The following is a 24910-nucleotide window of genomic DNA, read 5'->3' as shown; positions in this document are numbered from 1 at the left end:
TTAACACGGTAAAAATATAATTACCCAGAACCTAATGAGATCTGTAGAGAAATATTAAAATAATAAAATAAAAAACTGAAGAGTATAATAATAATCGCAATATTAATTATTTATAAGCAATGCATCTCCATAAATGTGGATCTTGCTTTTTATCATCATCATTGCTATTGCACAGATACACATTTGAGTTGAACAAGAAAAACTTTTTAAAGATGAAATAGTTGTAAAGAAAATGTAGAAAAACATTTAGATTCTATTTAAAAAATGAGGACAGTTGAAAATGAGGAAAAAGTGTGCCAAAAATACAAAAAACCATAGCCAAAGTCGGTAAAAGTCGATCATTCTTTTCTAACAATGTCGCACACGGACAAAACTTAGATTTAACTTCTTGCCTTGCGTGCGAGGAATTTATTTTTAAGAAAAGCAAAAATTACTATATGTTAAACAAGTGAAATTAATAATGGCATTGTCCTATATTTTAAAAAAAGGGTAATCGCATATCATTAACATTAATAAGCTTTAGCATACACTAAATGTTACAGTTATTATATTTTCTTTCGATATTTTGTAGTATTCTACATAAAAAACAACCAAAATTCAAGTAATATGGGTTACCTCAAGAAAATAAATAAATACAAAAAAGATGAACATCATCAAATAAACTGTTGATGGAGTGTTGCTTTTATCAATTCCAATGAGCAGAAAGGCCAAGATTCCAACAAGACACAGCCCATCATCCAATCGAATTTTCATGTAGCAATACATACTCTCGGCTGCAAAATCATTTGAAATTGAAAAATTATAAGTTGTAATAAACAAGTGATTCTATTCATGTAAACGAACTAGAGCTAAGTAACAAATTCTTGAGGGGGAGAGAGAGAGAGAGAGAGAGAGAAGTGACCAAGAAGTTTTTTTTTTTTTTTTTGGCAAATCAATACTACATGATTGGATGATTTTAAAAATTCCTTATATATATTTTATCAGAAAACTTGATAATGATAAAGCTGAAAACTCTAACAAAGTCTGGCCTTCAGAGAAATTAGGTTATTTTACAGGTTTCTGACACAGCATAATCAGTACAAATGCATCCTGAGTGAGTGGTAGTTAATAGAAAACTTGTTTACTTGAACATGCAACAAATCAGACTACCTCATCTAGCCATCAAAAACTGATCGGTGAAATCCAATCCCTAAGAATAAAATGCCCGAAATCCCAGTATCCCAAAAACCAATTTTCAGATTTATCACTGAACACAAGCTACTTGTTTTGCAGCTTTTGAAGTTATTTAGCTTCAAAGTTCTATAGAGGACACCGACATGTAATTGTAAATAAATAAAGAATAATCAGTTAGTTAGAGAGGAAAACAAAGAGACAAGGAGTGTATCAGGGAAAAAAAAGACACAAGAAGTTCTGAGTAATACTCTGAATTTCACTAAGCATAGCCTTTGATTATAATTAGGATCCCTATATAGGTTCCCAAGTCATCTATTCGTAACAGCAACTAACAGATTATCTTTTATCTATTTACAATTACACGTCAGATACCCTGGGACTTCAACAGTTTCGAAAGATTTCTTTACATTATTAATGGACAATAATTTGACCGCTCAACTAGAGAGTAGCTTGCAGTTAACCCATATCAAAAAATGAGCGTCTGTATTATGAGGAAAAAATAATATATACTGCCTAATATCTTTTAATCAAACAAGACAAACGTAGTCAGGAATCGGAAAAATCTGTTTCTTACCTGCTGTTACCAAATCTAATCGTGTCCTTCTCACGTAGCTCATAATAACGTTGAGGTTCAATGGGGTTATCCTGCAAATAGAGCGGCAATCTTCAGATAGGATCATATAGTATCTCACTTCAGCTTTTCATCTTCACCACGACATATGAACATGCAAAGAACTGATAAATGGCGCTTCAGTTACTACTTACGTTAATAAAAGTTTTATTGGTGCTTCCCAGGTCCATTAAGTAAGGTCTAGTGGAGAGAGACAGAGAATGTCAGGTTTTTCTAAAATTGAAATCACAGCCCCTACATAGGGGAATAGACAAAACTGTTACCTTACTTGCTTTGACATCATTCCATCAGGTTGCTCCTTTTCAACTTGCCTGAAAACACAAGCAGCAAAGAAACTTCAGAAAATTCAGTGAAGGAAACAACTATGTCGGAGACAATTCTTTTGGTCAAGAAAAATAAAAGAGGAAAAATCATTGCACTAACATAAGATTAACTCGAGTTAGGAGTACTTAACGTGAGGGGAGCAATGAAAATTACGCTATTATGCCACTGTTTTAATTCAATTTCTTTTCTTTTATTTAATTTTGTAATTAAGGCTCCTTTGTTTAATTTTTCTTTTTTTTAAGCTTCTATTTGTTTTAGGAGTAGCCTAAGTGACCTCCTTTGATTAGGATAAAGTTCTCCTATTTTAAAAGTTCCCAATCACTCTTCTCTTGCAATGACAGTAAACAAAAGTCAAAGCCAGTCATATGTTGCATTTTCTAGAGTCAAAAGCACGGATGGATTGAGAATGCTTATTCATGACACCAATAAACAGCCCAAAACAACCACTACCAATGTGGTCTTCCATGAGATCTTTCAAAACCTCCAAGCTACAAATGCATATTTTTTTTGTTTTTGAGCTGACTATATAGTAAAGAATGATGTCCTTTTTAAACATTTTTACCAAATACAATAGCTTTTGTTGAGCAATACTTCATCTCCTCCTTGACCACCTGCCACATATTATGGTTATAATTGCCTGAACTATACTATTATTACTTAAATTTACGTCTTTTGAATTGGCCAACCCGTGCAATGCATGGGGTTGTGGCTAGTTATCTTCTACATATGTACTCTAAATAGTTGCATCACAATGAAATTCAAGGGATAATTAAAAAATTTCTTCAAACTAAAAGAACGTCATAAATTGCTTAAATTAATGGAATACCGAAATTGGATAACAGCATGTTGCTTGCTGCAGGACGGATGATCTGTTGGGATATCTGCAACCCTTCTTTCCCTTCCAAAAAGATAACAACTTTGCCGATGTATGTAAAGGGGCTCTGTAAATCATGCATTTTGTAAGCACAAAAAGACATTTTATTTATTTATTTATTTATTTTTTGGGGGGTTCATACTATGTATTTACATTGAGAATACAAAATGGGGATTTCAATAACAATTTTAATACAAGAGGAATTGGGAAAGAGCATATTGAATTACAATAGATAAGTTATAAGAAGAACGGAGGCAACAAAAGTGCAGGCAAGATATCAGCGAAGGAATAAACATACAACTAATAACTATAAAACAATCAGAAACTTTAAGGGCTGCAGTGAACAGAGAGAGTACTCTAGCCAAGAGTAGTCACTCATCTATTGAAATAAAGGAAAAATTAAATGTGCAAAGCACTCACAATTCTGATGATCAAGCAGTTAACTTGTATGAGATTGAGAAAAACTGAGAAGTCAGAAGTCGTATAGACTAACCATTTAGCACTTCCCCACCCTTGAAAACATAAAGCCTCCATTTTATATCAGGTTTTCTAGCCTCTGAAGGTTCATTGAATAACAATGTAACACCTGATAACAATATACTGTTAGTTTACAATTAAATTGAAGAGAGGCAAATCTCAAAACAAAACCGAAAGCTTATGCAGATAAAAGTAAAATACTTCAACCTATCCAGCATTGTCCTGATCCCTTAAAAAAAGCCTCTATTTTGAAAACATACACAAACTTCTCGCAAAAACCTACACAAACCTCCCTTACTTTCCAGATTTTTCACAATTTCCCCGTTAAAGAAATTTTTGTGTAGGTTTCTAAAATAGAGAGGAGATTAAAAAAAATTCAGGCGTGCTTGAAGTATTTTAATCTATAAACAAGTTGATATCTGACCTCTAACTCTATTGGTTTCTGCAGCAAGCTTTCCAGATAACTCGAATGAAGGTTTTTGCTGCAAATGGCAAGGAAGATTAAGAAAAACCAGCAGACATAAAACATTTGAAACCCCCAAATCCTCATTAATACAACATTATTCTGAGACTTTAATTTGCCTAACCATATTGTTATATCATAAAATTTCTCCATGCAACTCAAGTAAATACATATTACATATAATCTGAGCTCACATCACATGCCTAAACATTTACTGCATTAATGCAGGTATAGAAAACAGATATTATTTCATTTTTACTTTTAATGGAACGATTCACATTCCTCTTCTCCAAGGTTTTTAATGCATGCAGTCAAAGACCCTCTAGCTTCAATTTTTACTGAGGCATCCCCTCCATATATAGAATTTAAATTGTTAACAGAGCCTACCTCCTCCCAACATTATAAGATTTCTTCCTCTAAGAAACTCCCAATAGCTTAATTTATTAAGCACAAATCAACAAAAAGCAGTTAATGATTATAAAAATATAACATAAGGATGGTAAGTGTAATATTTTCAGAGTGTGCATGTGCAGGTTTTACAAACCTCAGGGACACAGTACCTAGTATAAATTGAAACAGTGTAGGCTCTAAAAACTTCAAGGCCGATGAGTGTTTTTTTTTTTTTTTTGGGTAATCCGTGAATGAAATTTACTCTTCAACTTTTACACCCTTTCCCTCTTATCATTCTTTTCCAAAGGTGAATGTAATTTACAAAGGACATGCAACAAGCTAAATCATATTGCTTGCAATAACTGGCAGAAACAGGCTATACAGTACCTTCTGTTTTTCTTCCAAAGCCTCCTCAGCAGCCTTCATCTTTGCTACTGAATCATTATCATCATTCCTGCAAAAATGAAAACCTTCAAGAAAATAAAATAAAGAGAAAACCTTCAAGCCAAGTAACATGAAAAATGTCATCAGTCTTACTACTAATCATTTGACGAATTAAAATAGATTCCATGGAGCATGCTCAGATAATTTCATAACTGCAGTTAAAACCACCATTCTTGCCCTTAAAGCACAGTATAATAACATGATTCCTTCTTTAAATTTGAATAGGAAACTATATAAAATCCAGTGCATCAAATGTTATGAGTTGCATGCTATTCTAACAATGTTCAAGCTTCAAATGTCTTTATCAAACAGATAAAGGATGTCTACAGCATGTTCATGGCTGATTGAGACTATTTCTTAATCTCTTATCGTGAAAAAAGTGTGATGGACCAAAGAAAGCAAGAGAAGGAAGTAGATGTAGAAAAAAACAACGAACTTTTATTTAATCAACGGTACTGAACTAAACTGAGCTAGTATAAACTTTTTTCAGTTTTATTCTCTCATTGTTTTCATTCCAATCCGTTTCTTCTTAGTTCTAAGTACTTCTGACCACCCAGAAAAATTAAAATCTTCTTGCATTTGCACTTTGCAGGGTGTTGTTCTGGTTAAAACTATAAATCCTAAAAGATTAAAAACAATCTGAACAGATAAAAAATAAGACAAAGTTTTCACCTTGCTTCAAAAAAAAAAAAGGCATAAAGTACCCTAAACTTGAATGCCTAAGGCCCTGTTTGGTACGTAGGCTTGAATTTAGAGGGATTGGGATTGGAATTGGGAGTGGAATTGGAGCTTTAAAATTATGTTTGGTATGGAGTAGTAATTGCAAGAAAACTTCACTTCCTTTTATTTTACAATTAAACATAAGTTATGAAAAGACTATAGTACCCCTTATAATTAATAAAAAAATTTGCCCTAAAAGGCTAAAATCCATCTTCTCTGTCATGGCTCATGATCAAACCCCACCTCCCTCCCCCTGCCACCGATTACTTGGAACAAACACAGCAAGTTCTGTCATGGACTCGTGATCTGGGAGCAAACGCAGCAACAGAGATTGTTCAATGACTTGGAACCAGCCCTGGAATCTCTCAAACTGAAGACAACGACAGCAGATCTGGGATCAAATGCAGCAGCAGAGATCTTCCGATCACTTGGAACCAAATCTGGAATCTCTCGAACTGAAGACGACAGCGGCAGATCTGGGAGCAAACGCAATGGTGGACCTTATCCAACAACTTGTTCCCAAACCTGGACTAACTGAGGAAGACGATGATGAAATTTGGAGTTTCGAATTGTCACCAACGATGCCGCTGAACTGGGTTCGAAGACAAAGGAAATGGATGAGTTGTCGAACCAGTGAAAGAACATGATGTTGGGTCTGGACACTCTCAACTAATGAAAGAAGAAGATGAAGTGCACGGGAGGTAGGGATAAGGGCATTTTGGTCTTTACAAAAATCAATCCCAGGATTGATTTTGCAATACTAGGAGGTGGTGATACTGAGGGTGGGATTGGGATTGAGATTAAAATCTTCATTCTCACGTACCAAACACAAACTTGGGATTAGTCAGTCCCACTCCCTTATTATTCCATACCAAATATAGCCTAAGTATTTTAGAGTATATGTTTAACAACATCCCATCACTATCCTTGATTTTGCATCTCTTTCTCTTCCCTTTCATAAATTCTTTCTTGTTCTTGTAAAAGAATGCCATGCATGTCTTTAACATATCACTTCAAATATTCCTCATAGCTAACATTTCAATGAGTATACAACTGCAAGGGGATATCTCTATTGTTAATTTTAACTCAGGTTTACTATAGTTAGCCATACATCTAGAAAGCACTGGTTCAAGCCTAGCTCGTGATAAGTCGAGCCGCAGCGCACCCTCTATTTCTTTTATCCTATTTGTTTTCAACCGACTTTCAAAGAATTTGACTTCTACAAGGTATCTCACGCTTCCATATTTGATTTTATTATGATTTAGACTTATTAAAGTTGTATTTGAATTGTTTTTGAAGTGATATACTTGGGATCCCAAATATTGAGGAATTTACATTTTGAGTTTTGTAATGTTTCAAGTTGGTCAACCATGGTTGGGTGATCAGTTTGGGTTAGTCCCGTGATTATTGTGGAGGTTGAGGATAAGTATTGGTTTAGTACAGGCAACCTTACAAGTTTGATGCAGTCTCACAACACCCAAACACCATTTTACTTTAGGATTTGTTCTCAATAATCATTAAGGTTATCACTATCAGCTACTCTATGACAATCCAAATCATTAATCTAGAGTGTAGGACCATCCTTGTTTAACCGTGTAATACACTTTTTAACATCTTGGGCAGAATTTATCATCTTCTGAAATGCAGTTTGAAAAATTAGTTTGTGGCTTGATTAAAAAACAAATCAATTCTACACGAGGCATCCAGATCATCGGAGCAACTAAGTCAAAATATCAGGTGAAAATATATTAATTCAATCAAAAGGTATCATATCTAAAGACATTAGAACTGACCGAACAAAATAGTCAACCAACACTAACCCTGGCACATGCAAACTATAATTATAGCAGCAACTCACCTATGTTCAACTCCTCTTGAATTTGTCATCTGCCAAAGAAAAATTGGTTCGAATAAGTACAAGTTACAAGGAAAACTTCCATGCAGCCAAAGAAAGTAAACAGCAGGAAGAGAAAGAAACCAAAGGAAAAATATCATTCAGAAAGTTTGGAAGGATAAATAAATCAATAATTTGGGTTAAGGGGGGATAGCACCACCGTTCATCATGAATACAAGGTCAGAAATAGATGAATAACATGGTTGTTGGACATATTTTTTAATTAATCAATTTCATCATGCAACTAGAAGACATGAAACAAAGCTGTAATATCTGGGAAGCTAAAAATGAAGAGCAATAATTAGTAATTCCTTTCTCCCTCTAGCCTACAAGGCAAAACATATATTATACAAAAACCTAACGAGAAAAGATAAATTGCATTCATTTGAAAAATATCACTAATGTGCAGATTTATTTTATTATTTATATAATTTCATGCACCCAACATGCAACATCCTGCTTTTAATAGAAACAACAACAACAACAACAACCTTATCCCACTAGGTGAAATCGGCTATATGAATTACATGAACACCACTGTGATCTATCAACAACCAAGCCTTTGTTAAAAAGATATCCAATAACCATCACTACTGCATGACTACAATGATGTCTGATTTTAGTACTTTGTCTCATCCTCCACATTTCTTGCCAGCTTAAGTATTATGTATGGGCTTGAGCTCTATTGGCTTTGCCACAAGCTTAACATGAAATACTAATCTTTGATCAGGAGTAACTGTCAAAACCGGGGGCCAGCAGTAAGTGTTGCAAGACAACACTCTGGCCAGCAATGTACTTCTCTGCAAGTGTTTACCCAATAGCATTTCCAAGGGGCAAGGGGCAAGCTTAAAAAACTATCTTAATAAGTGGCTTCAACTCTCTTTCTTATTATCACTGATATATAAAATAAAAAAAAGGAAGGGAAAATTAATGTCACAGCCCCGTATACCAGTCAACTGAGAGTCTATCAAGGCCCATTACAAGAAGATCTGACCTCTAATCATCACCTTAATTAGTGAACATCACCTTAGTTGCAATATTTAAATTTAACCAATCATGTCAATGCAATTCTCAACTTATGCATTGCATTTCCGAAGTCACATTTAATTTGACTCAAACGCACCAGAATCATAAATCAAGATTTTGCAGGATAGATCTGAAGTCCAAACAGACCAAATAAAATCATGAGTTTAACTTATTTTAGTAGAAGCATGCTTTCAAACTCATGAATCATGATCTAAACATTTAATTTCAAGCAAATGCACATGTTCCTCATTTTTCTTCTAATTTTCCTCTATGGGGCAAATCTCTTTGACAATCGACAATCCTAACCCAAGCTTTATTCCATGCTGAAAATCTCCTAACCACATCCAACACCATAGTCCTTTCCAAGCAAGCTGCTGCCCACTTATACATCAAATTCAAAAGATGCCTTCCTTTCTCTTAAATCAACAAAAGTCTTATCCCTCTGAGGTTGGCCTCGTTGTGCTAAAATATTCGATCATGCTTAGTTCTTTGACCCAGCCAAATATCATCATTCCATCTGTTTAACTGAATACAGAGTATCATCTAACAGCACCTAGATTAGCCATCCAAGTCATACTGATGCTAACACTTGATAAATACTTCCGCACACAAGACACTATAAGAGTGGCATACGAATATATACAAAAATATCAATTTAAATGCTGCCTCTACAATGCATTCCAACATAAAGTCTACACACGTTAGTAAAAATAAATAAAGACTTGTGCTTGAAACTTTTCCATTCAGCAAAATGTTATATATATCTAACTAATGTTTATTGAAAGAATGATGCTGTTCGCTCCGAGTATACATATTGGTTCCCTTCATAACTAGTTCTTTCAAAAAAAAAATATCGTAGTGGTTTGAGCAAACTATAAGTTGCAGCAAAGGTATTAATAGCTGCATTTAAATCGATAGAAAAGAGTATTGAACTATATGAATTATTCATAGGGTTGGATATCACCGGACACCTCATCACGAGCAATCAGCTGCTGAGGAGACGGAGATCTGTGCCTGTTCCTGCCATTGCGATGATGCTCAGGAGAATTAGTAGGCCTCTCATGTCTAGACTTTGAAGACCTGTTTCTGGCGATGTCATTATGGGTATCATCAACTTCATCCCTTCCAGAAGACCTCTTCTCCTTCCGCTCAGTCCCCATATCTCTATCCGAACCCCTTCCTCTGTCTCTGTCCCTATCCCAATCAGTTCCTCTGCCACCCTCGTGATTCTTCTCGCTCCCACGGTCAGCTTGAGCTCTCTTCAACCGCTTTGCTCGCGGGGAAGGAGAGGGAGAGCGAGTAGGAGCTACCGGAGACTCAGAACTCTCCCTGACGAGTTTCGCCGACCCACGACTCGAATGGCGGCGCTTCTCCGGAGGAGGCGGAGAAATGCTCCGGTCTCTCTCCGGAGAAACATCATGCCTGTTGGAATGGGAATGTCTATGCCGGCGAGGAGGTGAACTTTCTCTGTCTTTGCCTCTTTCTCGTTCTCTTTCCTTTCTCTGTTTTTTTCTCGAGTAGGATACTGGGCTTCTCTCCGCGCCCTAGGCGGAGGAGATTCGGAGGGGTGACGACCCATCAGATTCACAATGCTCAGGACATTGAGTTTGTATAGAATACCAAGAGTTGATGAGGAAAATAAAGAAAACGAAGAGACGGTGGAAAGAGGACAGCAGCTTGCGAATTTGTAACCTGAAGACGGTTGTTGCAGAGAAGCTACGCTGTCCAGAGGAGATAGGACAAGGGGGTTAGGGTTTATCAGCTCAGATTTTCTAATCTATTGGACGGATTATTCTTTGAGGCTTTTTCCTCCCCCACCTTTAGGACAAAAAAATCCACAATACAAAAATAACTAAAAAGATTTATGCGCATTTTCATTAAACTAAATAATTTCTCATGCGTTGTACAATTTAAAATTAAAATTAAAAACAAATATTATTGATATTATTGATATCAATATATTAAAAAGACATGAAAAAATACAGAAAATACAAAAAGATAGTTGAATGTAGTTAATATTAGTAATTAATAAAATTTAAAAATGAGACTGCTCTTAAATTAATGTTTTTATAAAAATAAACTAAAAATGCGTGGAAAATAAAAAATAAATTAAATTTTTATTGATTAAAAAAATTGAAAAAACATGAAAAATATAACAAATCCAAAAGAATAGCTTGATGGAGTTCGTACTAACGATCATGAAAATTTAAAAATGAGATTGTTTTTAAATCAATACTTCATGAGAGTAGATTGCAATATATGAAAAATAAGAAATTAAATTAAATCTCATTAATGAAAAAGAACTTTTTTATATTAAAATTAGCCTAAGATCTATTAATCAATGAGAGTCTTTTTAAAAAAAATAGGACTGCTCTTAAATTACTTACTCCTGTGAAACTAAACTAAAAATACATGAAAAAGAAAAGTAACTAATTAAAAGCTTTCATAAAATATACTGAAAATACATAAAAAATAAAAAAATAAATTAAATTTTATTAATGAATTAAGAGAATTTTTATTAACATTAATATGAAATCTATTAACTAATGAGAGTTAATTTTTTTTTTTTTGGCCATGAATAGGAGAAAATGGAGTCAACCAATACTTTCATCCAAGTTGTGAATTACAATTCAAATTTGAAATTAAAATAGGTGAGGCCATGTAAAAAATTAATTAAACAATGGAGAAGAATTAAATTTTAACTAAGATAAAATGACCAATGATAAGGCTCAAAATCTGACTAACAAATGCTATCTACAAGATTTATTAATATATAAATTATTAATTATATGATAAAAAATATGGGAATCTGATTGAAACAAGCAAAAGTAAAGCATCCCATCTAAGCTGTGCAAAGGTTCTTTGTTCCAGTCTGGTTTGATCTAATTCAAGACAAACTCGATCCAATCCGATCCAAATAAAAACTAGTATTTTAAGACCAAAAGACTAAACTCTTTCTTCGGATTGGACCAAGCATTCGGACCACTTGATCGATCCGATCCTATAATTTATTTAACATAATTATAATTAATTTATTAATTATTATTACAGTAAGTCAATTTATAGTAATAATTAGTAATTTTTGTGTTTATACTTGTAAAGTCATAAATATTGAGCAAAATTCTAACATTCCCCAATCTCATTCTTCTTCTTTTATTGATGAATTTTGTTATTAACTTGGTGTAATGAATTTTATATATGTTGAAGGTTTTTTAGTTTGAATAATTTGTATTATAATTGAAATATTTTTTGTTGTTTTTGGAGATTGTTGCATATTTATAATTATTGTTATTGTGATAAATTCTATATGACTATAAGTAATTTTATTATGCCAATTGAGTTTATTGTGTTGAAATAAATGGCTACCTCTCATAAATGAAAAGGAAAAAAAATAAGTTAGATAATGGACAAGATCAATTAACATCCCGAAATTTTAAGACTCGATTTTATAAAAATAAAATAAATAAAATATCTATAATTAAATTAAAATTTAGAATAATTTGATAGAGGTCCAGAGTTTGAATTTTTCTAAGCAAAAGTTTAGTTTTATTTGATTTTTTAACTATGGAAAAAATTCCAAAGTTGACCCGGGCTTTTGTGCAATAATAAAAAATGTTGGGTCATTTCTTGTAATTTTTCCCGAACTTTGGATCAGCTTTTATAAGGAAAAGAGATGCAAAAATGCAAAAAAAAAAAGGAAAGAAAAAAACGCAGAAGAGAGAGAGAGAGAGAGAGAGAGGAAGAAAAAGGAGAAGAGAGGGAGGTAAAGCTCGGATCTAGGAGTCTTTGCGACCGTTGCGAGCTCGGCTACACGATAGGTAAACTCCCTACTTCAATTCTCTTCTCTTTCTCTTGATTTTCTTCAATTTTTGGAGAGGAGATTTTTGAATTTTGATCCCAAAGGCTTTATATTCTGTAAGCTTTTTGTCTTTAAATCCTAGGGAGTATGTTTTGAGTTTCTATATAGTGATCTAATATTTGAGTGGATAATTGGATGAAAAGAGGTGTTTTGGGCACAAAATAAATCCTGAGAAATATCCTAATTTTAGATAAAAAAATTTGCAAAATTTAAGTTTTATTAAAAAAATATAATAATAGGAATTTATATTATTTGAGGTTATTTGAAAATAATAATATGGTTAGAAATTTAATTATGAATTAAAAATTTAGGTTTAAAATTATATAAAAAATATTTTTATTAAGATATAATTTTAAGATTTAAAAATGTGTGTGTGTGTGAGTTAAAAAAAAAAAGAAAAGAAAGTAAAAAACAGAGAGAGAGACTGTAGAAATCTCACATCAGTTAGATGTGGGAAGGGAGAAACGCTCCTCGTGTATAAAGGAGCGATGCGCATCGTGGAGGTGCAGAGCAAAATAAAAAAAACTTTTATAATTTGTGAAAATTGTAATTAATAGCCCAAGATGCAATTTGTAAAAATTGCAAGTAATGGCTCAAAGGTTTGAATAATTAAATTCAAACCTATAGTTTTTTTAATATAATTTTGGAACCCATAATCCCATTTTTATATTATTTTTCTCTCTTCCTCTCACGTTGCTCGGCGTTTTCTCGTAAGGAGGGATTATTTTTTTTTCTTCAGGTATGCTCCAATTTTCCTGTTTAGATTAGCATTTAAAAATTTATTTAAGTATAAAATTAATTTTATAGTTATTTTCTAAATAATATTAGATTTCTAGTGATATGATTATTTTGTAGGATAGAGTAAATATTCTGATTAGGATTTTTCTATAGGATAGTTAATCTAATGATATGATGGATTAAAAATATAAGTTAAAGCTCTTAGGGATATAATAAATTATAGAATATTTTTTTGGAGGTTGAAACTCATATTTAAAAATTTTGAGTTAAAATCTAGATCTATATTGTTAAATTTATGTTGATCTGAGATGTAGGGATGAACGTCTAATTATTAAATAGTTATTTAAGTATGAACAGGTATTTTTGAAATTATAGAAAGGTGATTTGAGACCTCAGGATAATTCTAAAATTTTTAATTTATTTTTGAATAAATTTTTAGAAGATAGATGGATGAAATTGTGATACTAGGAGTGATTTGAGGCTTAAAAATAGTTTATCAGGATATGAGAATTTTAGAAAAGAATTTAGAAAGTTAAATGAGGCATAAATCTTAAATTAGTGTTAATATGAATTTTAGGCCTAAACTTTCTAACTCTTTAATTTAGAGTTATTTATTAATTTTAATGTAAAATTAATACATAGTATTGTGAAATAATTATGTAGATTATATTGACAAAGATAGCGGTGAAAAAGGAGTTGTGGAGGGGAACTTGTTATTCAAGATACAAGATAACCATTATTAACGTGTTGTGATGGTGTGTTTACGAATAGTTATGTGTTGTTTTATTGTTTAGAAAATTATAAATTATTGAAAATAAATACTATATATAATTGTTTGAAATTATTGCCAAGTGGGTTAAAATTTATTTTTGTTTATCATGATGAGATATTATTGTTCAGATATATTTCTGTTTGGATATTTGAATGATACATGACTTGTCAGGGTATTTTAATATATGGTGTTAATGAAATTTTCTATTCGGTTAATTATTATCACGTGGTAAACCCTCATTGGACCCAATGAGTGGCGTGTCGCTTGGTCTAACTCACCTTTGGCCGGGTGATTTAGCGTCCGAGCATGATGAAAGGAGGATATAAGGTGCAGTCATGCAATTAAATACTTGGTCGGTTTGTTTAAAAATATTGTTCAGTTAAATGTTTTGTGTACCCACTTAGCAATCACATGATTAGTTACATCCGCATGCATCATTACATATTAATTTTTGGTTATTGGGACTTTTAAGTCTCATTTCCCGTGGTTAATATTTTTATAGGAAAGAGTCCGACGAGAAAGCACCAGAGGCGTAACTTTGGTGTATGAGACACCAACTTTTACGTTGCCTCTCATTTTGTATTATGCAATGTATCTTGTGCCAACCTAGGACATACCTTATTTTGACAACATGTAAACTCTAATCCTTTTTATTAAATGCATTTATATGACCAAGAGGATTATGTTTATCCCTCTTGGTTCATGACCTGATTTAAATATCATGCCATGAGGATCCTGTCTGCCCCTCATGGTTTTAATTGCTTTTTAAGATATTTTAAAACCTGTGGTATATTGTCTTGGATGTATCATGGTAAAAATTTTTTTACCATGATGAGGGTATGATAAGGGTTCAATAAAAAAAATAATTTTTTGAATTAATAATTTTGCGAAAATTAGTTTGTAAATTTGAGGGTGTTACACCTTAACTCTATCTATGTTTAATCTAATAAAATCATACTCCCTCTGTTAAAAAATGTAAAGCATTTTAATCAAATCTCACCTCTAATAAAGTAGTTACTTACTTTCAAACTAATATATTTATCCCCTATTAAATACCCTATAATAAATATAAATTTATTTATCAATAAGGGCATTTTAAAAAAAAGATAATGATCACACTTCAAAAAATTAAAAATGCATTATATTTTTTAATATCTAACTTTTCAAAAAATGTCTTACATTTTTTAATGGCAGGAATACAATTTAATTAAATAAATTTTATGTGTCCTTATTTTTAGTAATTCTTTTTAAACATAGTACATCTTTAATTTCTTATTTCTTCCATCCATCCCTATCATCATAAATGAGGAGTGAGAGAAAATTCAATATATTAAAATAATTTAAAATGACATAAACAAGAAATAACATATAAAATTAAATGAATTGATATAACATGGATATTATATAAATGAAATCTCTCTTTCTATGTGCTTAATCATTATTTTTTAATTAACGTTCAATTGATTTGGAAAGCATGTCTAGAATACGCAGAGCTTATTCAACAAGACCAGGTTATCTTCTTCCGAAGAAGGTTACTTGATCAAGGGGCCTTTAAAGATGACTTTATTTTCCTGGAAAATCATCAATGAAATTGTCCCTAGCTATTACCAGAATCTTGAGGAGTTATTCTCAGAAACTTTTTTTTTTCAAGAATTTTCGTTCATATTCAACTCCAAAAATACCGCAACAGGTAATCTCAATATATGTAATACTGTTCGAGTAAGATAGTTGGATCCTCCCTTGTCAATTCATTTATCAGAATTAACTGAACAAAGGGTTGTCGAATTATTATGTTTAACAATCAACAACAGGTTCAGGGCTGCGAGTAGAAAATTGAATTGCTTATGGACATGCTTCAAGGGGAATGAAACAAGGAAGTAGGACCAATGTTATCCATAAAATACCCAACCAATTCTTGATTTCTTTTTTTTTTTTAAACCCATTTAGCGCGAAAAATAGAATGAAACAAAGTTGGAAAAAAATGTCAATGGCAAATGTCTCTTTGGTCCAAACAGGAGAAGAAAATTAGTTACAATCACACACACACACGCACACATATTGATTCCTCATAACTAGTCACTATTTATAAATCATGAAAGCGTTGACTCTTTTCAAATTTAAAATACATGAGAAAACAACTTTAATTCAATTTGAAAATCAAAGAACCAAGGAGATCTTTGACCTCAGAAATTATGGCGTTGGGACCTGTTCACATTTGTGAATTTGGTGATAAGGAAATGGGATGCCCACATGATTTCTATGATTGTTGAAGAGGTTAGAAAGGGCACTCAAGCCCAAAATTCTTCTGCCTAGTTTTTTAAATGAATCTTCTTTTTTGGAATTCTAGAGGTACAGGCTCAAGGAGTCTTCCAGGTCTTGTCTGTGAACTTACCAAGAAGCATAATCTGGAGTTTGTCGCCTTACTAGAGACTCGTGTTAGTGGTTCCTAAAGCACAGAGTTTAGCTAGATCTATGGGTTTTAAGAAATTTCATGTCGTTGATGCAAGAGGTTTTAGTGGGGGACTCTGGGTTCTCTGGAATGATATATTGGAATTTTGAAGTCCTGGTCAGTCATCCGCAATTCATTCATCTCAGGTTACTGCATGAGAATGATTATTTCTTTGTTACAGTAGTTTATGCAAGCCCACATATGGTGACTTGCAGGTTGGTGTGGCAAGAACTATAAAAATTTGAGTGTTTCTATTGAAGGGCCTTAGGGTGTAGGTGGTGACCTTCAACGCTGCTCTATTTCAACATGAGAGGTGCTCCTTGCTATGCTCTCACTATTCTATGGATAGAGATTTTATTAGATGGGTTGATGAGATGGGTCTTTCCGATATTGGTTGTTCTGGTCCTTTTTTTATATGGAAGAGGGGTAATTGTGAGAGTCACATTGATCGTATCCTCTTTAATAATCAATGTTTAGAGAAGTTTCAAAATGCTATTGTTTCAAATATTCCTTTTTTTCAAATCCGATCACTGCCTTCTTTTTTTGAAAATGTGTGAGGAAGAGGGACCTCGTAGGTATACTGAGAAACCTTTCGGTTTGTTGCTTCTTGGATTATGCATTGCGATTTTGAGCTATTTATGAGTGAAACCTGGAAGGGAAGTTATGGATGGCAGGAGAACGTTATGCATTTTACTGAAGAAGTAAATAATTGGAAGGACAAGGTGTTCGGACATCTAGGAGAGAAGAGAAGATATTTGTTGAATAGACTTGAGGGACTTTCTAAGGTTGCACGTGACTGTTGCAATCATCAATCCATTGAGGAACTTCAAGCTAAATTATGGACTGAGTTGGAAGATGTATTGAACCAAGAGAGTTTGGTGTGGGTTCAAAAAGCAAAGTGTGAGTGGTATTTACTTGGAGATCGTAATTCCAAACATTTTCATACAAGAGCTAACGCTAGAAGAAAAAGGAAGAGAATTACTTTTTTACAGGATGATGATGGTAATTGGCTTTATGAGTTGGAGAAAACACAAGGTAACGCGTTAGCTTTTTTTTACTGGGCTTTTTGTCTAAAACTAATAGTAGTAGTTTTGACCTTACTATTGAGTCCAAATTTCCTAATATAAATAGCTCTATCTTGGCCTCTTTTGAGAATATTTTCATGATGAAGAGATTAAAAGGGCAATTTTTGATATGAGAGCTCTCAAATCTCCTAATCCAAATGGCCTTTTCTTTCAAAGTCAGTGGAAGTTTGCTGGGGATTCTGTTGGAAAAGTGGTCAAACAGGCTTTCATTTATCCATCTACTATTCAAGAATTAATGATACTTTTCTTGTGCTAATTCCAAAGAAGGATCAACCTGCAACTATTAGGGATTTTCGGCCAATTAATTTTTGTAATGTGATCTACAAGACCATTACAAAAATTATTGCAAACCAAATCAAAAGATTTTTGCCTGACATTATTTCTTTTAACCAAAGCAGTTTCATTCCAAGCAAGCTTGGTGCAAATAATGAACTTGTTGCTTAGGAGGTTATTCATTCTATGAGGAATACGAGAGGAAAAAAAGGGTTTATGGCTATCAAGATTGATCTAGAAAAAGCATATGATCGTCTTAGATGGGATTTCGTGCTTTCTTGTCGTAGAGAAATTCAATTGCCAAATTAAGTGATTGATGTGATTCGCTATTGCTTAACTTCAACAAAAATGCAAATTCTTTGGGAAGGAAGTAAAACAGAGGAGTTCTCCCTGACTCGTGGGCTTCATCAAGGTGACTTTATCTCTCCCTATTTCTTTGTACTTTGCATTGAGAAACTTAATCACTTAATTCAGGATCAAATAAAAGAAGGGCTATTAGCAACCGATTAGACTCAACATAGATGGACCCTCCGTTGTCTCATATTTTCTTTGCTGATGATTTGATGATTTTTCTCTGAAGCGACAGTTGACCAGGTAGAGGTTATAAATAGCTGTATTGAGAAATTCTGCTTAGCGTCTGGCCAAAGGGTTAGTAAGGAGAAAACCGAGTTTTTCTTCTCTACTAACATGCATCACACTAAAGTACAGCAACTTAGTGGGCTTCTGGGTGTTTCTTTTTACTTTGGCCTTGGTAAATATCTTGGAGTGCCATGCACCATATGATGGTTAAGAAAGACACTTGTAAGTATGTGGTAGATAGAATGAAAACTCAGTTGAGTAATTGGAAGGTAGAGAGTATCTCGCTTGTAGGAAGGACAACTCTTGTTTCTTTAGTCTTGTCAACTATACTAATGTACCCTATGCAAACTACCTTACTCCTTATATCTATTGTTGAAGAGTTAGAAAAAAATTCTCGAGTTTTTTGTAGGGGTCAATTGATGAGAAGAAGAGGATTTATGCTGTTGCTTGGGAGACTGTGTGTAGGGACAAGAAGAGAGGGGTTCTTGGTATCCGTAATCTTCAAGCTCAAAACCAAACGTTTATGATGAAAGATGGATGGGGACTTATTCATAACAGAGAGGCTCTTTGGGCAAAAGTAGTGAGAAGTAAATATAAGTGTGGGTCAAACTTAATTCTGACTATCAACCGCGTTTGTTTGGGTTTCACTTATGGATGGAATGAAACAAAAATTGGGATACACTCTTGTCTGGGCTGCAACATTTTACCAATAATGATGGTCATGAGATGGTGAGATGGAATATGAAAAACATGGTAATTTTCTATACAATCGACTTATTCGCTATTGTGTAAGGACGAGACCCCTGTTTCTAAGCTATAAGGAAAATCTGGAAGCTTCACGTGCCACATCGATGCAAAACTTTCATGTAGATGACGCGGCATAGGCGCCTTTGAGTAACCAAATACGAGTTAAATGTAACTTTTGTTGTAATGTAGCTTGTACGTGGTGCAATTTAATAGAGGAAGACACCTCCATGTACTTTGTGATGTGTCTAGGGGTTCGAGAAATCTGGTTATGATTTGTTCGACCTGACATTATTGATAGGTTCTTTAACCTTCCCCTTTGGGATTGGTGCAGACCTAATCTTATGGAAGATTTGGAAGGATTGAAGAAAATTGGAATAGTTGGTTCTCTATGGTTTGCTGGCTTATACGGCATAGAAGGAATGACCGGATATTTCAGAGTAGTGTTATGTCCAATGCTACAATCCGTTCTCATGCCTCTGCTATTCCGCGGTGTATGAGGAAGACGCGAATTAACTGGAGCTCTGTTAATCTTCATTGTCGAAAGGATTTTGTTAAGTCCCAGGTTCTTGTGATGAGGACGCAATTATGCTATTTCTAGATGGGGCGTTCTCAACCCAAACTTAAGGTATCATCTGTGGAGGCATTTTCAAACTTATAATGGAAACAATTTGGGTGCTTTCATGCTTCGACTACAAGACGGAGATTTGCTTAAAGGAGAATAATGGGCATGCCTAATGGGTTTGAGGAATGGTTGGGACAAGGGATTTAGGAAGTTATGTCTGCATTCGGATTTCTGAAACTATCCAACTGATTCAGGGAGGTGATGCTGATCTTCAAGTTTATTACAGTGAGATTATGGAAATTCAGGAACTACTCCAACGAAACTGGAAGACGTGGATGAAGCACATCCCTATGCTAATCCTTTAGCAAAACGTGCTCTCTTGCTTCACACCTGGATTCTACACGTTTGAGTCAAATGACTTGTCTCGGGCTGATTTGTTGAGACCTCCCTAGTGGTCTCTCTTTTCTTGCTTTCTTTTTCGTTCTTTCTTTTTATCTTTTTCTTTTTCCTTTGTATTAAAAAAAAAAGAAGAAGAACCAAGATGGTAAAAGTGAGAATGACAATTGACAATCGTCTTCAGGGGAAAAGAGAAAAGAAAAGCCTTGGTAACAGAATATCAGAAAATTTCCCCACTAGGCATGCCAAGACAGCATCATCTGACAGCTAGGTTGCTCAAGAAAGGAATTTATACATCATCAATCAATATATAATATAAAAATTCCGACTAGCAGTACTTTTCATGGGTCAAACGATACCACTTATATCCTGAACTCTCCAGGACACACCAGGACCTGCACTAGTTTGGGATAAAATAAAGATCAATGTACCCACATTTTTCATCAAAAGACTTCAGGATTGGCTTTCCACTCTACAAAGAGGAGAATGATGACATGGAGATTGAGAGATGACATTCGACAACTAATTAGGCTTCACAGACCCTTCAGTTTCAGAAGATAGTTCTAGAGTCACTATGGTGGAATAACCCCTTGAGATGCTATCTTCTAGATTTCCTGTAATAGTGAGTGTTAGTCTGCAACACTCAAAAATCAGAAAGCATACCTGTGGTACACACACCAACCAACGGCCATTATTCAGGCAAAAGAAGAAAAATGAGCAAAGCTAATGTCATTGAATTCAAGAGGAGATGCTCCGCTTCTATAGCTTGGTGTGGTGAAAGTTGCCCACTCTGTTGCTACGCTGTTAGTCTAATACAATACAAGGCAAATTAAAATTACAAATTTATCGAGATTCCCAATCCTTCAATTTTTTGCTTCCTTTAGGTTTTGACATAGATGCATTCATTGCTGCCATTTTCTCATTGTACTTTGCCCGAAGTGGATCGTTGTATGTCCACCTGCAACATAATTCAACGTTGGCAACAATAACATTAGGGGCCATAATAAGACACCAATTATTTACAGATAGCCTAACTGGGTCATTCACATAATCGAATAACAATTGATTCTATCCAAAAATAAAAATAATAAGCAATTAATTGCAAGGGTAAAATGCTGCTTTAATTTGCAGCTCTATCTTACAGACTTGAAATCAGAGTAGAGACTTTGTAAATGAAGATAGAGAACGGGAATCTTAGATGGGGCGACCATTTCTGTCCCCAAACAAGTCATGAATGAAAACCATTGTTCTCATAAAAGTAATATGTCTGAAAATAAAACAGCAAAAGTGCTGTAAGCAATAACAGCAATGCACTTTCTGAAGAAAAACATGCTGCAAAATAAGTATCAAGCAAAATGGGGCAGAATGAGGTGAAAGAAAATGAATCAAGTCTAGATCGTTCTAATTTGTAAAAGAAAAATGCATTATTTTGATAAATTCCATTTTCTACGTATCCAGGAAAGAAACAAGCCATACTTTGGGAAATAAACGAACTTACTCATTCTCCTTCTCCAATTGAGACAATACGGACTAGTGTGGGCCCCCACCCCACCCCAAAAAAAACAAAGAAGGAAAGAAAGAAAACAACAACACAACAACAACAAAATTGACACTAACAATTTGTTAGGAAATCAAGAGCATCCAAATCCAAAGGCAACACAAGCTCATGGTCATGTACAGATATGAAAGGATGCAAGGTAAAAAGGATTTCTATGACAGCAAAATGTATTAGGTAAACACAGAGCTGTCGATAATTAGTTGATTGTAAAGTTCCATTTAACCTTTCTGTTGTGCCAACGAAAACTACAATCATGAGTTGCTGACCAGAGGGAACAGAAGAGAGAATAGTGCCAAGAAATTACAAAAACTAATGACTTATATAAAGTGGCATCCATTAAATTAGAAAAAGAAACACGGGATGGATAAGAAAACTTGTCAACACAAATCACTAAAAAATAGAGAATCCAATGAACTGTCTTCAAAGTAGATGCATTAACCTCTTAATATCATCAGATTCTTCTTGTCCGTCCCTCCAGAAACCCCCTTCAGAAATACTCTGTCCTTAACCCTATCTCTCCCTCTCTCGCGGCCTCTGCTCTACCTAACAAGGTAGTCACATTGGGTTTCCCTTTCCCTCCCTCTTGACTTTCCTTCATTGTTTGGTCCTCCTTAACTTTCTTCTTGAATAAAATAGGCCTCTTTCAATGCCCGATTGGGACTGTTTTCCTTTCCTAATGCAGACCCTCCCCCAGTGCCGGTCAGTCTCACCACTCACATAATTAAATTCCAAGGTTGTTGAATCCATCCTTTACAGAATTCCTTCTCATTCTTACTCTTGCTAGAATAGAACATTCAGACAACGACAAGATTGGAAGGGTGAAAACCTTAAACTATCTAAGTTTTGATCTGAGCTTCCTCAACTTTATGATGTCCTCCAGAAGGCGTCAGAAGGAGAGTATTACATATCAGTATCATGGCAGAGTAATATTTGGCAGTCAAAACAAGCAGAAAATGTTGGGAAAAAATAGAGAAAAAGAAATAAAAAAGAAACACTATTTCCAAATACAAAATAAATAATCTGGTCGGCTAGAAATAGTTTCAAAAAGATGGAAAATTATATAGAAATGCACTTACGGGTTGTTCCAATCAGTAGTATCCTCATTAACCAAATGGGTCCACTTAGTTCTGCCACTACGGCCAAAGTGCTTGACTTGCATAACTTTGGGTAAAATTGTCTTGTCCATCTTATCTTCTCCGGTTGGGGCAGAGAAATCACGACCATAAATATTATCACTTCCAATTGTTTGCAGATCGATCATCAGGATTGGACTGGAAGAAGGCACCCTTGTGGTAGTATTTCTGCATGAACCTCCACTTCTGCTTCGGTGGTGCAGCTGGTTTTGGATTCTTCCTTTCCCACTCTCTCCTCTCTTCCTCTGTCATGTTTTCTAACTTCTCAATCTCTTCCTCCTTCCATTGCCTCACGATCGTCCCTGTCCCGCAATCTCTCTCACTTTCCAAGCTTCATATTCCTCTGCCTCGTTAATCTCATCATCAGTATCTATGTCAGCAACATTTGCTTCCACGTCCAAATTCTTCTGGATTTCTATATCCTTCCGGATCTCCTCAACAACAATCTGCTTTGTCTCTGTTTTTCCTTCCTCCAATCTCCTTATCCTAGCCTCCTCAAGTGCCCTCTCTTCAGCTTCAAGACGTTCACGCTCAGCTATAGTATCTCTCTCTGATTTAGGAACAAATACAGGCTTCACCATTGCTATTCCACCAAGTTCCTCCTCTGAGTCAGTCTCATACTCAGATTCCTCTTCTTCCTCCTCCTCTTCCTCCTCCTCCTCCTCTTCTTGAGGAAGTGCTTCCTCCTGTTCTCTTTGAAGCAATTTTTCCCTAATTTTTCTTCTTCTTTCCTCCAAAGCTTCCTCATCTTGTTCCTCTAATTCCAACCCTTCCTGTCTCCTGGCTTCCTCTTCAATTGTAGAAACAATTTCAGCTTGCCGAATTCGCCGATGAGCAGCTCTCACTTCCTCACGATTATCTATTCTGCTTTCAGCCAATCGACGGAGCCTAGGATCATCCTTTTTAACAATACCAGAATCTTCTTGACTAGGAAATGCTTTCTTTTCTCCAGCTTCCTTGGCCGTTCTGATATCGCTTTCTTCATTCTCATCATCAGCCCATTCAGGAACTTTACCCGGCCAATACCGCTTAACTTTTGTTTGCCCAATTTTACCCCGGAGCTTATCCCTTATAGCTATTATTGTATCACTAACGCCTGCTGTCACTGACATGGTTTTTTTCTCTGAATGAAAACCGAAATTAATGCTTGCCTCGCCTTCCTTAAGACCCTAATTTTTTTTTAGCCAATAAACAACAATAAGCATCTCGTTTAAAAATGATCAAGTAACAGAAAAAGTATAAGGACTATAAGGAAGGAAAAGGAGAGAGAGAAAGAGGGAGACAAATCCAATATATATTCATGAAAAGAATAACATATCAAGAGATGAAAACCGAAGTCTAAAATAATCAAAATCCAGTCACTCTAATTTGTAACAATAGCAGCAGACCTGATTTAAGGAAAATCTTACCCCCCACCCAAAAGTTCTACATGAGTAGCAAGAAACGAAAGAACACAAACATTAACATTTCTAAAAAATCGAAAAGAAGATAATTAATTTAAAAAAATGAATGTTGTCAACAGCACATTATAGCAAGTTAGCTTTCAAGCCCTAAGTCCAGCATGGAAAAGAAAAAGCCCTAGGATTCCAACCTTCTTCAATAATTGCCGGAGAACAGCCGAGCAGGGCTAACAACGATGGACGGCGTCCGACAGCGATCTAGACCAAGTGTGGAATGCTTGTTCGTCGACGAGGAAGAATGGATCTGCTTCTTCTACCAGTCGAGATTGTGTTTTGTTGAGGTTATAGTTATCGTTGCTCCCTACCCCGGAGCTTATCCCTTATAGCTATTATGTATCACTAACGCCTGCTGTCACTGACATGGTTTTTCTCTGAATGAAAACCGAAATTAATGCTTGCCTCGCCTTCCTTAAGACCCTAATTTTTTTTAGCCAATAAACAACAATAAGCATCTCGTTTAAAAATGATCAAGTAACAGAAAAAGTACAAGGACTATAAGGAAGGAAGAGGAGAGGGAGAAAGAGGGAGACAAATCCAATATATATTCATGAAAAGAATAACATATCAAGAGATGAAAACGAAGTCTAAAAGAATCAAAATCCAGTCACTCTAATTTGTACCAATAGCAGCAGACCTGAATTTAAGGAAAATCTTACCCCCCAAGTTCTACATGAGTAGCAAGAAACGAAAGAACACAAACATTAACATTTCTAAAAATCGAAAAGAAGATAATTAATTTCAAAAAAAAAAATGAATGTTGTCAACAGCATATTATAGCAAGTTAGCTTTCGAGCCCTAAGTCCAGGCATGGAAAAGAAAAAGCCCTAGGATCCCAACCTCTTCAATAATTGCCGGAGAACAGCCGAGCAAGGCTGACAACGAC

The 24910-nt window shown here is 34.6% G+C and overlaps 2 protein-coding genes across 2 annotated transcripts; both read right to left on the bottom strand.

Moving 5' to 3' along the window:
- Positions 1–525: 525 nt before the first annotated feature.
- On the bottom strand, positions 526–16854 carry LOC129317222 (FHA domain-containing protein DDL). The gene is made up of 11 exons (XM_054961590.1): positions 16816–16854; positions 9388–9960; positions 7355–7383; positions 4720–4786; positions 3904–3961; positions 3496–3588; positions 2955–3069; positions 2068–2115; positions 1939–1984; positions 1748–1818; positions 526–773 (listed from the first exon to the last, which is right to left on the bottom strand). The coding sequence occupies exons 1-11, from the start codon at positions 16852–16854 to the stop codon at positions 734–736; spliced, it is 1179 nt and encodes a 392-aa protein (XP_054817565.1). The 3' UTR covers positions 526–733.
- A 3736-nt stretch (positions 16855–20590) lies between these two features.
- Positions 20591–24345, bottom strand: LOC129317091 (uncharacterized). The gene is given in 6 exon segments (XM_054961427.1): positions 20591–20834; positions 22511–22680; positions 22682–22850; positions 22852–22878; positions 22880–23736; positions 24159–24345. Coding segments are annotated over 5 exon segments (1281 nt in total). The 5' UTR covers positions 23680–23736; positions 24159–24345; the 3' UTR covers positions 20591–20719.
- Between the last annotated feature and the right edge of the window lie 565 nt (positions 24346–24910).

Source organism: Prosopis cineraria, unplaced genomic scaffold (genome assembly GCF_029017545.1).
Source record: "Prosopis cineraria cultivar Desert tree isolate PC_DT_omini unplaced genomic scaffold, ASM2901754v1 PC8, whole genome shotgun sequence".
NCBI classification, from domain to species: domain Eukaryota; kingdom Viridiplantae; phylum Streptophyta; class Magnoliopsida; order Fabales; family Fabaceae; genus Prosopis; species Prosopis cineraria.
This window is presented reverse-complemented; position numbering and strand designations above follow the sequence as displayed.